General features: G+C 38.5%; 2 protein-coding genes across 3 annotated transcripts; both read right to left on the bottom strand.

Annotated features, from left to right (window-relative positions):
* Positions 1-102: 102 nt before the first annotated feature.
* On the bottom strand, positions 103-12,053 carry atp6v0a2b (ATPase H+ transporting V0 subunit a2b). Of its 2 annotated transcripts, XM_028578703.1 has the most exons (21): positions 11,449-12,053; positions 10,970-11,048; positions 10,325-10,422; positions 9,948-10,085; positions 9,690-9,787; positions 9,144-9,270; positions 7,812-7,894; positions 7,633-7,726; positions 6,207-6,419; positions 5,281-5,431; positions 4,682-4,821; positions 4,425-4,582; positions 4,126-4,216; positions 3,311-3,429; positions 3,003-3,213; positions 2,748-2,867; positions 2,501-2,620; positions 2,270-2,387; positions 1,231-1,402; positions 1,009-1,123; positions 103-387 (listed from the first exon to the last, which is right to left on the bottom strand). In XM_028578703.1, the coding sequence occupies exons 1-20, from the start codon at positions 11,563-11,565 to the stop codon at positions 1,021-1,023; spliced, it is 2,550 nt and encodes an 849-aa protein (XP_028434504.1). In that variant the 5' UTR covers positions 11,566-12,053; the 3' UTR covers positions 103-387; positions 1,009-1,020. The 2 variants fall into 2 exon arrangements, with proteins under 2 accessions (XP_028434504.1, XP_028434503.1); XM_028578702.1 differs by having other exon boundaries at positions 103-1,123.
* An 842-nt stretch (positions 12,054-12,895) lies between these two features.
* On the bottom strand, positions 12,896-16,291 carry tctn2 (tectonic family member 2). The gene is made up of 12 exons (XM_028577983.1): positions 16,075-16,291; positions 15,815-15,968; positions 15,630-15,707; positions 15,421-15,543; positions 15,239-15,313; positions 15,045-15,143; positions 14,802-14,919; positions 14,622-14,725; positions 14,284-14,431; positions 13,990-14,133; positions 13,781-13,869; positions 12,896-13,609 (listed from the first exon to the last, which is right to left on the bottom strand). The coding sequence occupies exons 1-12, from the start codon at positions 16,267-16,269 to the stop codon at positions 13,500-13,502; spliced, it is 1,437 nt and encodes a 478-aa protein (XP_028433784.1). The 5' UTR covers positions 16,270-16,291; the 3' UTR covers positions 12,896-13,499.
* Between the last annotated feature and the right edge of the window lie 673 nt (positions 16,292-16,964).

The raw sequence follows: 16,964 nt of genomic DNA, 5'->3' as shown, positions 1-16,964 counted from the left end.
CTTGCATAGCAGAGCTGATACAACAAATTTGTGGAATGTTAAATTGTACAGTAAGTGTGAGATGCATAGGCAACACTGTGAATGCATAAAGTAAAAATTGTATCCCATTAACATTCATCTTTATTATGATACATTTTAAAATATAATAAATTAAAAAATAATTCTGTAAAAGTATATACATTAGTCATCACACACCTGCCCGGGCACTTTAATATTGACAAGTCAAAAGATCCTTTGCAGTAATTTTGGTACCACAAAGTAAGAACACAAGGGAAACTGAAGAATGGTATTTGGTTGTACTTTCATAAGGCAGTCAGTGCAACAAAAAGTTGATCAAGAACTATGTGAGTGAAAGTTGGCTCACTACCCAGTGTATGGAAACCAGATCTGTCAAAACAGAAACAAAGTGAAAAAAGTTAAAAGATAACTGCATTAATGTACACAACTGTGCCAAAAGTTATGACACAAATAATTAGATGAGAAGAAATGGGTGAAAACAGACATGAATAAATAAGGATAATGTTATAATGTAATGTTATTTAATGAGCAAATCCCATGAAAAGACCAAAACCAGCAATACATTTATCATAATAAGTGTTGGCTGTGTCACCTAACTTGTGGGCCATTTATTTGCTTATTACTGTAGTGTTAAATTATCTCATACTAAAATTCTATCTCTCTTTTAATTATTTATTCCAATTTTGGCGGATGTGGTTTTTCATACAAGTGCAGTAAAGCAAACTGATCCTGGTACAGAACACCCTGTTACATAAATTTGCAATAAGAAAACATTCCTCAACAGTACACTGGGTACCGTCTGTGTTCTTGAAACTGTCGGGAGGGCAGGGTGGTTCAGTGTGTGAAGCTAACCAAAGAATTTAATTACATTACATTTTTAAAAGACGACAAGAAAAATCTAAATCCCCTGAGGACTTCTCTGGAACATGTCTTTATAAGCATGGGAACCTGGTGGTTTTTTTGGCTCAATTTACCACCTAACAGTATTACCAGATAGTCCCTTCACAGTAAGCCATCATGCTCAAAGCTGGAGGGCAGCAGAGAGAAGGAAAAGGGGCAAAACTTGACTCCAGTCCCACTGTAGAATTTATTCTGAAACTCCACCCTGAGGAAGAAACAAGCAGCTTCTATGAATATAAAAACATTGAGATAATCCCAAGCACACTGGTCCCATGAATGACACAAGTATTTGCTCATTGTTATCCATCTTACCAGTGTAGCCGCAGGGCATGAAGGAATGCAGACAGTCCCTCCATTACCAGGAGGATGGACACCGTGAGAACGGCAAACAGGCCAAACACAGGCACCAGGAAAAAAACCCCGAGACTGGTGTCCATTCGTAGTCCTACTCGCATCACCATGGTCCAGAGCACCTCGGATAGCTCTGTGAAAGCAGAGAAAAGCATGTGCACCATCCATTTAGGGAATTACAACAAACCGAGACTAAGCATATTTGGGCTGATCTCAGGTCTGTCATTTGTCTACATTTGATGACTCCTATTAATGTCCCCATGTCAATTATGTCATTATCAAGGTTGCAAAATGGTTTGAACGGGTTTGGCATCATTGTTAAAAGACTTTGGGGTTACATTTGTTCTGTAGGATTGATCAACTTTAGAACAACCTCGAGTATTAGTTTTATATACAAGTCATGCTGGTAATCTCACTGGATACGACACATAACGATTTCTACGACACTTCCGTCACGGCTCAATTATAATCGGAAGTCATATTAACAAATAAGGCTACTGCGCACACACAAGCTGGCATACCATATATTAGTGATATTAACTGGCTGTTTGGTTCTGCCTTCGTAAGGCATCCCTGTAATCAATTGGTCCTTTAATTACAACTTGTTATGCAAAACAAATTAATATCGGTTTAATAAACCATAAAATACTGTGCATCAGCTCATTTCACAATGTTCTCACAAAATGTGCTTTAATTGAGGATTTGTCTCCTTGCAGTGTAGCAAAAAATACAAAACTGAAAATAATTTCATTACCCAACCAAATGTTGACATCAATTCTTACAGGTTGAAAATTTAGAGAACTACTGTATACATATAATGTGAGCAAATGCAGGAATTGAAAAAAAGGGGCCAAAACCCTATTATTATTTTTTGACTATGCCGGAGTGCTCTTGGAATGTATAAAATAATGTAACAACAAATAATGGAATTGTTGAGGAAATGTATTTTGGGAGGGGGATGGTGGTGCTTTTCATGGAGGTTTCAAACCATCATACTCACGGGCATGTGCCAGGCTCAGAGCCCAGAGCCTTAGGTAGGAGGCTGTGTTGGAGACGCAACCCAGGCAATACTCTATAGTGTGGATGGCCTGATGAAGGAACTCATCTGCAAAGTCAAACTATCACAACAAAACAAAAGTCAGAATCACTGTCCGAAACCAGAAACAAATAACAATGGTTGCTTATAAGAAAGTTTAAGATGAATGGGTAACTATCCAGTTGTTTTGCTGACCTCCTCTGTCTGGCGTTCCCCGCTGGTGGAGAGATCACTGTGACTGCTGCCCTCCTCCATATCATTTGCCCTCATTAGGTAGAGCTCCTCTTCACTATTACGCCGCACACGCTCATAACCCTTAGAACAAACAGAGAAACTACTTCAATTTGTATATTTTACAGTCCGAGAACAAATATTTCGAAAAATACAGTATTTCAGACAGTATGCAAACCTTCCCAGTCAAACATGAAGTTCAAACTCTCACCCTGTACATTCCTAGGCGGTGGCTTCCATTGTGTAACCAATAAAGGTACACAGGTTTCCCCAGGAGTAAGACAGGCACAGAGAGAACAGCAATGACCACCAAAAATACCTGCAGGCCAGTCTGGAAGAAGCAAAACAATATTGCATTACATTGTTATGATCAGTCTCAGTGTATTTTAAACAACTTTAGACTTAATCCGTTTAGTAAGAACAGGGACATAAGTTACAGGGTTGGAGCTTTAAATTAGCTTCTCACCTGTCCCGGGTAGAGGGGCTGCACTCCATCATCCTGCATGAGGAACATGTTAATGAAGTGGAGGAGGATGCTTGGAGCCAGTCTGGAGTCCTTAGCAGTGAAGACCAGCCACTTGTAGAATATCATGAACACCAGGTAGCCAAACAGACACAGCAGGAACAGGAGTTCAGGGAGAAATACCAGGTATAGGCTGTGCTTCTTCCTAAAGTGCCTGATTTTGTTGAAAAAAAATAAAAAAATAAGGCAGGCTATTAAAACTATAACATGTAAAATTAAGGCCATTAAAAAAGGTCAATTAAACTACTTACAAGTGATTATAAGTGCTCAGGATGACCCCAAAGCTCATGTGTATGACGCCCAATATCACTGACATCTTCATCTTATAGGAGTTTAGAAATGTAAGGCGGTTGGATGCCAAGTTCCAAATCTATGCAACACAAAGATGACATATATTGCATTATACAATGGGTAGTATTATACAGCTAACCATGTTTTGTTCATTGCTTCAGCCATGTAAGGATGGCATAATTGTTCCTGCAGGGATCTAATAATGTTATTTCGACACAACTGATTCAATAACTTCCACACAATGTGTGTCTCTGTGCGAGTTACATTACCACTAATCAAGCAAATAACCTACTGTTTTTAATACTGGTGCACTGATCCAATTTACTGTGTCAGCAGAAGACATGACTGCTCCACATTAATGGCTGTTTCATAGTCTGTGTTGTTAATATACTAATATAATAATATTTGAACATTGTGATATGAAAGTCTCGATTCTCATAGATAAGAACTTTTAATTACACACATAGAAGTTGATCTTTGGTTCCACACAGTGATTAATAAAGAGTTTAAAATGCACTGCATCTAATCGTTAATTGGTATTAGCCAATATCCTGAGTTTGGGGAATCAGAATGAGGAGAGAAAAGGTCCGGCTGTACGCACACAAATATATGCTTGTGTATGTGTGCGTGTGTAACTTTAAGTGTACATGTCCTGGTGACATGTTTACTGTGATTGTGAGTATAATGTAGGCTCTTTAAAACCACCACAAAGATGAGAAGCAATAAGAAAATCCATGCATTCATAAGGACTAGTCCTTTAATATTCATAACTCACCGGGTCAATTCCCAGAAGGTACGGGCCTTTGAAAACTCCCGTAACATTTGGATCCAGAGTGAGAAAACGATTCCCATGCATATCAGCATCCCTGTTAGGCACAAATAAAACCACCAGTGCATGTTAAATGTAGGTCATTAGGAAACAACCGTCATCTTATCTTTTTTTATCTTCAAACAGGTTCCCAAATAGGTTGGTCATACCATTTCTTAACAGTAAAGAAAATACCTATGAACTTTTGGGCCTGCTAAGCTGCTTTTACGGTTACAATGAAGTCCTTCTTGTCATGAAGTACTCACTTCCACACTTTGGCATCGAACATGGCCTTCACACTCCATCCTGAACCAAAGATGTTAAGGGACTTTGAGAAACAGTCGTTATATATCAGGCCAGTGTAGATGGAGAACAGGCCCATCATCAGGATGATATAACGCCCCTCAAAGAATGTGTTCCAGATCTGCACATACGCATCAAATCCAAATCATTAGTCTTCAGACCCACTGTATGCCACACAAATGAGTATTAGGTAACCAATTGCTTTGGAGTACTCGCTCACCTCATTCCTGGTGTTTTTAAGTTTGCGGTTGTTCTCGTACATCACCATCCAGAGAGCAAACAGAGCCATGATAATTCCATGACCCAGATCCCCAAACATCACAGCAAACAGGAACGGGAAAGTGATGATTGTGAAAGGAGCTACAAATTATGAGAAAAAAAAAAAAAAAAAAAAAAAAAGATGTATATACTGTATCACTTCTAAAAGATAAAATATTAAGGACATAGAGACAACAGGATATTACAATTAAGCAATAGCTAGACAAGGCACAAAAAGAACAAAACGACTTTTGATTGACAAGCATAAGTTGAAACAGAAAAATATACAATACAAATCTGAAGTAAAACCAGGAAAGTTAAATGATATAGAAAGACATAAGAGCAGCAGTTATAATGGTGGCATAGAAATGAATGGATATATGGGTGGCATGTTCAGTTCAGGATTACATTTTGATTACATTATGCATGCGTCATCACAGGAGGGAGAATAAAAGGATCTTAATCTTTTTTTTTTTCTTCAAAGGCTGTTGTGCAACACATTCATGTTGCGGTCATATCGTTGAAAAAAAGAATCACAGAACGACAAAGGATGCCACTCACCAGGGTTAACCTCTCTGTAACTGCCAACTCCATAGGCGTCCACGATGTTCTGGAAGCCAGAGGTAAATTTGTTGGTCCTTATCAGGGTGGGGGGAGTGTCGTTGGTGGGGATACGATTGACAAAGGAAGGGACTGTCGCTCCGCTTTTTCTCTGAAATATCAAATGTCAAATCAAAATGTCAGCTTGTTGTCATAAAATAATTTCACCACGTCTTATTATTACTGCAAAATAGGCAGCATGTACTAGGGCTGCGCAATATGAGGAAAATGTGCGATATGCGATAATGTTGTTGAATATTGCAACGATAACGATATTACTCGCGATATATATAAATAAATATAATAAATCAGTTCTGCATTTCTGCTGCTTTCAGTATTCTTCTACAATACAACAAATTGCTTGTTGAATTTAAAACAAATAAAAAGTTAAATAATTTTCAACATTCTTTTATGGACAAATTGAACATTACATTGAATATAAAAGCACCACTAAAAAAATGATATTTCAATGACCATAAAAAAAATAAAAATAAAAAAACTATATTGTGTATCCCAAAAAAGATTTAACAAGAAAAAGATAGAATGTGCCTTTGTGGTTCAACAGTTTTCAACATGATAAATAAACCTCTGAAGGAATAGTTATTCCTGTTAGTGCATCTTTGAATTTCTTTATCCCATAGACACTCTGTCCTTGTCAGCCTGCAATCTGAAAGAATAGTGGCCCTTCAGTACCCTCTCCCAAGTCTTGCAAAATGTCTTTTCTTTAACTGAACAGGAACCAAAATAACAACAATGCCTCATTCAGTACTTGCTTTTATGTTAACAATACTCCAAATCGTGAAGGGGCCCAGTTAAATAAATAGAAAAATAAAGCCTGCAGTGAAGCCAAAGTCAAACTAAAGCAGCCCTATTTAGAGTTTCCTCACCGATCCTTCTTCTAGAGCCCTCCGCAGCATGGGAATATCATTGACAGGACACCACACCTCAGCGATCAGACACTTGTTAGTAACATCAAAGCTACACAGGTTCAGAATAAAGTAGATGGCCTTCATCTTCTTGACCTGGATAACCCAGGTGTAGACGGATTCTGAGGCCTTCATCAAGACCTGTTTCAGGTAGTCATCTGTCCTATGAAGTACCTGCACACAACAAGCGATACATTGACATTTCTGTGATTACGCATAGAACATTTACAAAGATTAATAAACAAACATTCACATTTTAAACAAGAACCATTTTTGAGGATTTTGTGTGTGAATAAGAAAGGCAAAGAGCAGACAGGAGAAACAATTTAAAAAAGAGGAGGGGATGAAAAAAAAGCATGCATGAAAGAGAGACACTTTCCTGCTGAGGTCTCATGTTGATCATGTGCTACAGGGGGTGAGTGCAATTCTATTTTTCAGTCACAGTGGGTTAAAGCTACCAAATGATTCACTCAACTGACCCTACAGTATAACTGCCAGGACTGACACACAAGAGAAAATTGGGTTAATTAATTATAATAATTTGGAAAACAAATCAGCCATTTAATTGATGAAACATCTTTACGGGGTGTACTGCGATTCATGGAAATCAAGATTTTCTGACAAACTTGTTTTGGAAAATGTTGTACTCCTTGATCTGTAAACCCACCACCTAAACTGGGTAAACCCAGCCCGATCTGCCCGTGATTTGATTTCGCCCTGCAGCTCAGACTGGAAACCTGTACGTTTATCTATCCTGCTTCCATTACACATTTGCGGGAACCAATAATAACTGGCTTATCCACCTGGCACGCTATTGGCGGGTTTAACACGATGACAACAGAGAAGCGACCAAGCAGCTTTTTGTTTACATTCAACATGACGGCCACCGAAACGCAGCAACCCGTTGATGCCGCTGTTGCTGCCGTTTTAAAAGATTTTCTTTGTTTTCTCTGAAAACGGAACAGAAACTTGCCCTGGAACAATTCCTACAAAAGAAGGATGTGTTTGCCTTACTACCGACCAGGTTTTTTTTTTTTTTTTTTTTCCTTCTTCTATAGACCGGCTTTTGCTATGCCTCGCTCTGCAAAGTACGTCACCCAGATCGCTGGTCTGATTGGTTGAAGGAATATCCAATTGCCTCTTGTGAAGTAGAAAATACAGAGCCGACTCCCCAGACTAATGTTCATTCTTAAAAGACTGAGCTTGGTCTGGTGATAGCCAGACTACCCACCACCAGGAAGAAGAAAACAAAACAGGAGAGCTTATATTTTAACAGAGAGATAACAGCAAACACATTTACAAGTAAACCTTTAGTGAATGACAAACAGACACAGTGACTTTTTCCTGTCAATAATTAAACATCCGCATAATTACATAATTGACATACTGTGTGCAGGTCCTGAATGCGAGTTCTTAGTCCTTCCACGACATCATTCCTCTCCTCATTGCTACTGGGATAGGGATACAAGTGACAGTGGTAGCTGTGGAGGAAGAAAGTATGCTATTAACAACTCATTACTACTACTAAAGCAAAAACCATGAGACCAAGTATTGTGGAATAATTACCAGTCACAGATCTTCTTCACTTTCTGACCAATTTGGTCTCCCCAGTAAGAGATCAGGAACACCACACTTTTGGTAGGCTCACCCTGCAGATAGAGCATAAGAGGCAGTTTTATTATAAACTGTATATCAATAAGACCCAGATGTTCCATTAATAATAAAAAAAAAAAGAAAAAAAAGAGTGGCATTTTGGGCGCATATGGTTTTCTGTTCATTTCATTCAAATCAACTGTAATATGTATTTATTTGTGTTTATAAAATGAAGCTGTTCTTTTCCTAAACAAAACTTAAAAGTACTGGAGATTTAAAGTTCATTCTTGATCTTGGAAACAGCAGCTGAAAAGCATTGCTTTCTTTACGGGATTTTTGAAAAGCATGACTGGCGTTGTCGACACATCTTAACATTGCTTGTAAATGTTCCTGATTTTCCATCAGTGAAAGTATGTCCTGACATTCCACTAGTGATCAGTGGCAGCCCTGCATGCCTGCCTTCTGGTCAAGCACAATAAATGGATAAGTGGATTAGTGCTGTCCCTCTATGTGAACAGACAAGATCACAGCACTCGTTGTTTATGACAGCAGCAAAAAGGACGAGAACAGACTTCACAGCTTCACCGGTGTCTTTATCAATTTCACATTATTTAACATTTATCATTTTCCTTCCTTTTTGTCATTTGCAGTTCTTTAAAATACCCTGTCATCTCCACTATTTCTTAACAAACTATACGGTGGCAACACTACACAAACAAGGAAGTGACAATTATATATTTTAGCAATATTTAACACCATGCACCGTGTAACATCAGGAACATATGTGTTTTCTATTGTGCTAAATTAACTTATTGTGCTAAGTTACAGAAAAATGTATAAAATGTTGAAAATACAAAAATGTATAAAATGTTGAAAATACAAATTGTGTTGAATATTTCATATTTTACTATTATTCAAATTATACCGTCCAGAAGTAAAATACAGTTTCTTTGCAATGTCATGGCTATGAACACGGTACAAAACATGGTAAAGATTTATGTGTAATAGCTTATAAATCATTTCCATTGTACATCAATTTTGCCTACAAAAATGAAGGAAATAGAAAATATCAGTCCCACTAAAGTTCTTATCATGCGCGTGGAGACAGTAGTTCAGATCCAATCAAGTATTTATCAGATGGAGCCCAAAGTGTTTTAAATAACCTAGTTTGTACCAGTATGTATTTTATGTAAATGTTTTATTCTGTCTTCCCTGTTGATATTTTTATTTCTCACGGTCATGCAGAGAAGACATACTGTAGCAAAAGTCATAAATAATGGACAAAGTTAACTTTGAGAAACCTACCGTGTCAGGATCTTCCAAATACTCCTCGACCTCAGCGTAGCTGAGGATGGTGTAGCCTTTACAAACTCTCCAAAGCATCCGCTCGAAGGCCTCGATCTTTGTCCTCCGAATAAGCCCAGAAATGAAACTGCAAGAGAATAAGGAGAACAAGTGGTTGCAACTTTTGAACTTCCTGCCAGACTTCCTGTTTGTGTGTGTACTGTTTGTATAGTGCGCATGCATGTCAAAAGACTAACGGGAGACAGAGAGGGCACAAAAAATGAGAATAAAATGCTTCGTATTCAACTTTCTTAAAATGTGTAGTGACAGCAGCTGTACAACTCATTTACTTTTTCCTCATTATATTATTGTGAATTGAAAAATCACATGATATCACAATTTCATTTAAAAAAATGTCGTGAAATTTGTGAAAACTGGTAAACCGTGACAAACCAAGTGCCTACTTTCAACTCTAAAATAAATCCAATTAAATAAATGAATTAAATTTCAAGTTGAAACAATAACAAAACATAATGCTGATATGGTTGGCAAACTCTCATCCCTCACCCCAGTTTGGCTCCTAGCCTCTGCATGCTGCTGTAGTCCATCATTGTGTCTTTTTCTAGGAAAGGAAACTCCTCATACTGTACTTGTAGGGGCTCTCGCTAAAAGTAAAGACACAATGCAAGGAAAGTAAAGAAGAGAATCAAAATCAAAGACCAGATTCTAATTGCCATATCGTGAAAAAAAAAAATCTTCGCTGAGTAAACAACATAAAAATGTGTGTGTAAAGGATCCAGCTACATGACAGAATGACACACTAACTTCCGACGTTCTCTGAACAAAGTTGCGGGTGGTGCGCAGCATGTGTGTGTACTCGGTCAGCTCCAGCAGATTCCTCTGCAGCTTCTCTTTATTCCTGGTGACTTCACCTAACTCCACTTCTAGCCTCTGCAGCTGTTCCTGTGAACACACACACAGACACCCAGTGATAATGGACATAAGAGCAATAATAATTATGATGGTAACACATACTAGAGCAGAACAATGTAAGATTCAGCGTTCTACATACAGTAGAGAAAGTACTTGACTACATTCATTTAGTTGCAGTGGCATTAACTAAATGAATGTTTATGCTCTCCAGGAAAACTGCCCAAATCATATTAAATTCAAAAATGATTATACATAAGCAAGTAACTAACCATTATAGCCATGACGTGCTTGGGTAGAGGGGCCACTGGGTTAACGTCTCCTTCTGGCAGTGAAATATCTGCTTTCTTGACCTCTCTCAGAAGGTATCCTGTTAAAAATAAACAGCAATATTTAAAAAGGACACAAAAAGACAGTTTTCAAATGTTTCAAAGCTTTTGGATTTGAAGCAAAGTCTGACAGTGTGTTAATCTCTTCTCTTAATCTAATAATAATTTGAGAACGACATTTCATTCAACAACATTTACAACCAGCTGACATGTCTCATGACTGTAGGGTCACTGGCTCTCAAATCAATTCAATGAGAAGCTTTTCGGTGGCTTCTCGTACTCCTGCTTTGCTTCTACAGTCCCACCACAGCCTGTCCTAATCATGTCTGTCCTGCTGAAAGCTTGACTACAACTTAAACTCAATGAAGAGATTAGATAGCGTTATTGGCATACTGTATATTAAAGATCAATATATCCTCAAGACCCATCTCTTCACCACTGCCTATCCCTAGCCCCATGCCCCTCCCCTTTTCATTGTGCCTGAATCTTGTTTTGTTTGTTTGTCTTTATTATCTATACCTACCCTGTAAAGCGACTTTGAGTTCGTGAAAAGCACTATATAAATTAAATTAAATATATTATCCTTACCAAGGATCCTCTCCATCTCTTCACACTTTTTGATCTCATTGACATGTTTTCGTTGGAATGCGTTAACACTGGGATTGAGCTGAAACAGGTGCAAGAGACATATTCAGTCAAGAAATGAATGATGAAGAATCATGAAACATACCAATATCTTCACGGCAGACCACCATATACCATCATAGACAGTATGTATACCATACAGCAAGTACCTGTACGGGCCTCTTTACAGCAGCATTTTACAACCGCTGACCTATGGGATATCTACAACATCCTTTTGTAAGTTACAAGATACATGGCAACGTCCGCTTTCATATGAAGTAAAAGCTAATGACAAATGTTATAGAATCTCCGACAAACACACAGGTAAAGGTAGATGCTTGTACTTTTGCGAGTACTTTCGATGTTTACAAACTTAGCAGTAACTTTCAAAGCGAGACATTGCTGTGTTTCACGAGATCAAAATCGTTTTTTGGGGCACTTACGTCTCTGAACTCCACAAGGCCCAGTTCTCCAAGTTCATTGATGCAGTCGTATGCTGACCCAGACTGCAGAAACAGTTGGGCCAGACACATCTCTTCACCTCGGAGCAGAGAGCACATTTTGACAGTTCGCTCGGATATTTACTTGCTAACGTAAAGCCGACGTGCTAGTATTAGCAAGCTAACTACTGAGGTTTCTGTGAACTATAGCACTATAGCACTGCGATTAGTCAAGTTTTTCATGTTTTGGCTACGGTGATAATACAATAACGTTATTTGATTTGCATGACGCTAACTTTAGATAGCTATCGCTACAACAGAGGCTGTTCCTGTTAACGTTAGCTAACGTTAATGAGCTAGCCCGGCGCGCTGTGTTGTTAATTGTTGGAGGAAAAACTAGTTTGGTCAAAGTTGAATCTGAAATTGTGAGGCAACCCGGTATAAAGACCGCTGACGTTACATATCCAAAGATGCAGTCACAGCTCTTCTCATAGTTTGCGAAGTTTTTAACAGACGTCCGCTTGCCATGTCCATAGTACTCCACGTCACTTCACACTGTTGAATACCGTCAACTTCCACAGCAGTGAATGTACATTTGACCAATCACCACCACCCTCAGGAGTCTGCGCACTACACATTTACTGACAACCATCTGAATATGTAAACCATAGACTATTAACAGTCAATAATATAAACACGTGCAGGGCACACGTCCGTATTGCCCGGTAACTGTTCACTATAATCTTAAAACAAATAGGGAAAAAAGGTGTGTAAACCACTTGGCGCAAGTATCTGGAATAATTTAAATTAATGAATGATTATCTCATGGGCGAGTGTATGTAGTGAATAATTATCTAATGGGCGATGGTATTTGTAATTAGTGGTGTGCGATACTGCAACATTTGGTATTGATCCGATACCAAGTAAATACAGGGCCGGTATCACCATACGATACCAATACTTTTTAATAGTGAAGGTGGATTCATCATCAAAATGCTAGATCTGAATGAATTTTCATGACCTTTAAGTGTTTTTGTGATTTTTCCTTTGGATTATTTATAAATTAAAACCCAGGACAGAATTGTCATATGCTTGTATACATGTGTTGTGTTAACACTGTATTTTACAGCCTTTTTTACAAATTATACAGCTTGCCGTTGTTTCATTTTTGGCCTGAAAATATAGCCACTTCTCTTCCTCTCTGCCATTCTTCTGCTAGATTTCGATCTCATTACACTGGTACACCAACTTTTGTATCGATATCGATATTTGGATCCGCCCACCACAATTAACCACACAATGATTGTTTATTCTGCAAATATTATTCAGTTACTCTGCAAGAATAAACCCTTATTAACATGGCTGGATTAACCTGTTGTGGGGCATTGGACACATTTTTGAAGACCCAGGTTGTAAAAACAGGGTTTTCTTTTATTAGGAGGCACTAAGACATGTAAAAAAAGATGCAAACAAGGGGGAACAAGGAGACAAGACAAATGCAATGCATCTTAGTCTTCTGGAACAATAGAACCAATAGCATGATTTAGCTGGATGAAATATTGGGTATTCCATACATTGAGGTCAGAGATAGTAAAGGCCTCTAGAGGCAGCAGGTGCTATGTTATGTTGGTGTTTTTTGCATAACATTGAAACAAGATTGTGCTTGTGGGTAGATGATGACCACTTGGGGTAATCTAAAATTGTACGATTGCACGAAGAGGACTAGCCACTTTTCAAACTTATCAATAAGAATGTTATCAAAAGTATGTTGAGGGATTGAGCCTAAAAAAAGTGATAGAAAAAAATATTTTTATTACAAAATGTTACACCAATACAACTATTTACATTCCCACAAACATAAAATAAACATGTAAAAACAATATTATTATTATAAACAACGCCCATTGTAAAAGGGTGTAATTACATTTCAGAGAAATTTTAATTAATATTGTTTAGCCTCTCACTCTCCCATTAGCTCATCCATCTTTTTCTTCCTCCACATTTTTTTTACTTTGCGTTTTCTCAGCATTTCCTCAGAGTTTTTGAGAGTGGCACTAGTTCCACGCCTGTCGGATTTGTCTCCATGGAGTTCCAAGAATCGAGGCAGTGATAAAGAAGAAAACTAAGATAAGTCCCTTAGCCAGCGACTGAGAATATGGCTCACCTGGGGAGGATAAAGGTAAAATAAGTCAGTAATGGTATGGTCAGGTCCATTATCATACTTAAGTAGTGATTCTCGCAGAAATGTTTCATAACTGTAGTTCCAATTTACTGAATCAACTACAGGAGATAACAAAACATTGGACAGATTATCTCGGACTAGATAAATTCCCACCTGTGTAATACTTGGTGATGGGGAAGGCGAGCTCAGGCCAACACACATCATTCCTGTTACAGTCATACTCTGTAAAGTTGATCTGAAACCTAAAGTAAAAAATAAAAACAAATCATCACACTCTAGGTTAGAATCAGTCAGGCAGCTCATACATTTTATCTGGGTATTTGGTTCAAGTTATCAACTCTCTTTATAAAGGTCAGTCTTGCCTGGTTTTTGGTGGTCCTGTGTTGACAGGAATGTCAGTAAAGGTGACTGAGGAGGTGATTGGAAACAACTGAGTCTTCATTGGGTCCACACATTGAGAGACATCACCTCCTCCACAATCCAATGCCCAGGGAGACAGGATGTAGCTACAAATGGTCAAAGTAAGATTCTTGATTTTCATGACTTACAATACGAATGGGAGTTTAGATATAAGGTGACCTATGATCAACAGCTCCTCCTGAATTAAGAATGCAAATTACACTGTGTATTGCAATGATTATACACCTGATACACACCTGACTTGCAAAGCCCGGATATCCCTTTGAGGTATGCCTTCTACCATGCCAGTAATAAGACTCCAAACATGGATATGCTGGTGGGATGGAACCCTGTGACATGAACTTATGGTATCTTCCATAGTTGTGCTTGAGTTATGTGTCACAACTGGAATTTATATTTTGTGTGTAGCAGGTAGTTGGAATGAAAATAAGAAGTGTTAGTAACATAAAAGTATAGAAATAATAATTAATTTAAATAAATTAGTATTAACAAATGTTTGACCTCATTACACAAACATGCATGAACTGTACAAAAAAAACTTTGCATGAACTGTTACATTGGACCACCTACTTACAGGATATGTTCACCCAGTCTGTCATAGTTAGAGGATCTGGGTTTCCACTCTTTGCCACATTTGTGGCTGTAATCAAAGCAGCCTGGAGAGAAGTAACAGTCTCTCTAAAGGAAAACAAACATGGTATTTTACCCATCACAAAAACATAGATCACACATGAACTCATGCTGAGCAACTGACCTCAGGAGACTACACTGAGTCAGATTGTGTTGGCTGACAGGTAGCAGACATCCTGATGTTGAATTCTCCCCAAACAGAACTGGTTTCGTCTCAGCAGTGGAACAGAGTCCATCACTCACTGTTAGCCATATCAGAAATTGGTGTTGTCTTTTAGACAACTTGTTTTGACTGAAATATACATAACTTACTATTATGCTACTTACAGTGAGCCAGTAATCAACAACATGACTTAGTGGGTTTTACCTGGTTTCCAAAGATTGATTGACGTCCTCTGTACTGAGCCTGTATTACTGTCCAAATTGTCCACAATTCCAGCAATAACAGGCCTTCCCGCCTGATAACCTGTCATTTAAAGTGTCTGTGTGTTACCCACTGTAATAGGTACAGTATATTTCTACAACTGGGTCTCAGAACAAAGTATATTATCTTGCTCTCACCTGGGTTCCCTGAGTTGGGCTCACCCATGAATTCTCCATTTAGAAACACGGCAGAATACCTTGTAGTTATGGTAACTGTTTGGAAGACAGAGGAGAAGAAATGAGCCCAAACTACATCAAACATATCTATCAATTATGACTGGTGATCAGCCAAACCATGGACCAGCGTTATTGGCACTTACCACTACTATTGAAAGTGATAGTCCCAACAGTGTGAGTCAGTCTGATACTCGTGATGCCATTTCCTTTCCAGTAGAATTTGTAATCCAGCGCTAAGGTCACGTTCTCACAGACTAGTCCCTGATCTTCAGAGAAATATTAACAGGTTTCAACATTAAGGTTAATTGTCAGTTTAAGTTGTTTTTGAAACAATATGTTGTAATCTCCATACCTGAAGAGGCATCTGTGCTTGAAATGAACTGGCTCGTGTCAATGGCCACTTCATCAATTACATCCACTATAACATCACCTGGAATATATAAAATAAATAGATAAATTATTTAAAGGCACATAGATTCAAAGAGCTATAGAACGTATCAAAGCACTGCTACAGCACGTTTAGCAGGTAAAACATACCCCCTTGCCCATTCTTCACTTTAGTCCTCAAATTTGTTGGTAGTGTCTGTAAGGGAGATCCAGTTGGACAGGAGCGAAGCAGAGTTACGCAGTTGACTTTGAAATTTCTCAAAAATGCTACAGGAGCACTGTTTACACACCGCCCGAGCACCTTCTGGGGAACAGAATTATACAAGGCATTAGATGTTACAACTCTGGCAACATACAATGCAAAATATAGTCTCAAAACTGTATTAAAAAACTAAATACACACAACTAACCTGGGGAACAGTGAAGTACTGGTCATTCATTAAGAAAATGGGACTTCCTTGTATATAAACACTACCTAGCACTGGAGCTGACAAAACTGGCCTTTGGAAGGATGGGCCAGGTTTAGATGTGCTAGACATGTTAAAAGGCAAAAGATCAATGATGAAAACATGACACGAAAACATATAAAAGAAATACACTATCATAAAAACAAACCATATATTCAGTCCTTTCTCACATTGTGTTTCCCTGGTAAAATAGCCCAAGGTTAGGGTTGTTTTCAGGTGGAGAATTGACACATAAAAATGGGAACCAATCTGGGGAGTTTTCAAAGGACTGCACAGAGCATTGATAATCTGGAGCAGGAGAGACCTGTCCACCAAAGGGCCCTGGGAGACAGTGGGACACAAACAGCTTCAAATCTTCAATGGAACAGTCCTGTTAGAGAGAAAGACAAATATGTCATTGTTAAATAATACAGAAGACATGCACTGTTCTCTTTTAATAGAGTGAGAGATGTAAATACCTTGTCACAGCAGCAGCGTACATCACAGGCTCTAAATGTGAGGTCACAGGGACAAGAGCCCAGTGGTTGGTACACTTGGTTTGGAATGACTGTTTTATTATCTGAAACGGATAGGATATTTATAAAAAATGTGGCACTCCCTATGAAGGCCCATTATGATGAAATAAGATTAATTTGAATTACCAGATCCAGCATTAGCAGGAACCAACAGAGCGTGTATTTTGGCCTGGATCAGCAGTGATGCCTGAGGTTTACTGCCCACACAGGCAGACACCTGAAGGGTCTCCAGGACACACAGTGGCTTTGGACAGCAGTTTGTGTCTGCCTCATTCCTACCGCACAAACGCAGACTTTTATTCAGGCTCAGCTGAACCC

This window comes from Perca flavescens, chromosome 5 (assembly GCF_004354835.1).
Source record: "Perca flavescens isolate YP-PL-M2 chromosome 5, PFLA_1.0, whole genome shotgun sequence".
NCBI classification, from domain to species: Eukaryota; Metazoa; Chordata; class Actinopteri; order Perciformes; family Percidae; genus Perca; species Perca flavescens.
The sequence above is the reverse complement of the archived record's forward strand: the minus strand, read 5'-3'. Positions and strand labels throughout refer to the sequence as shown.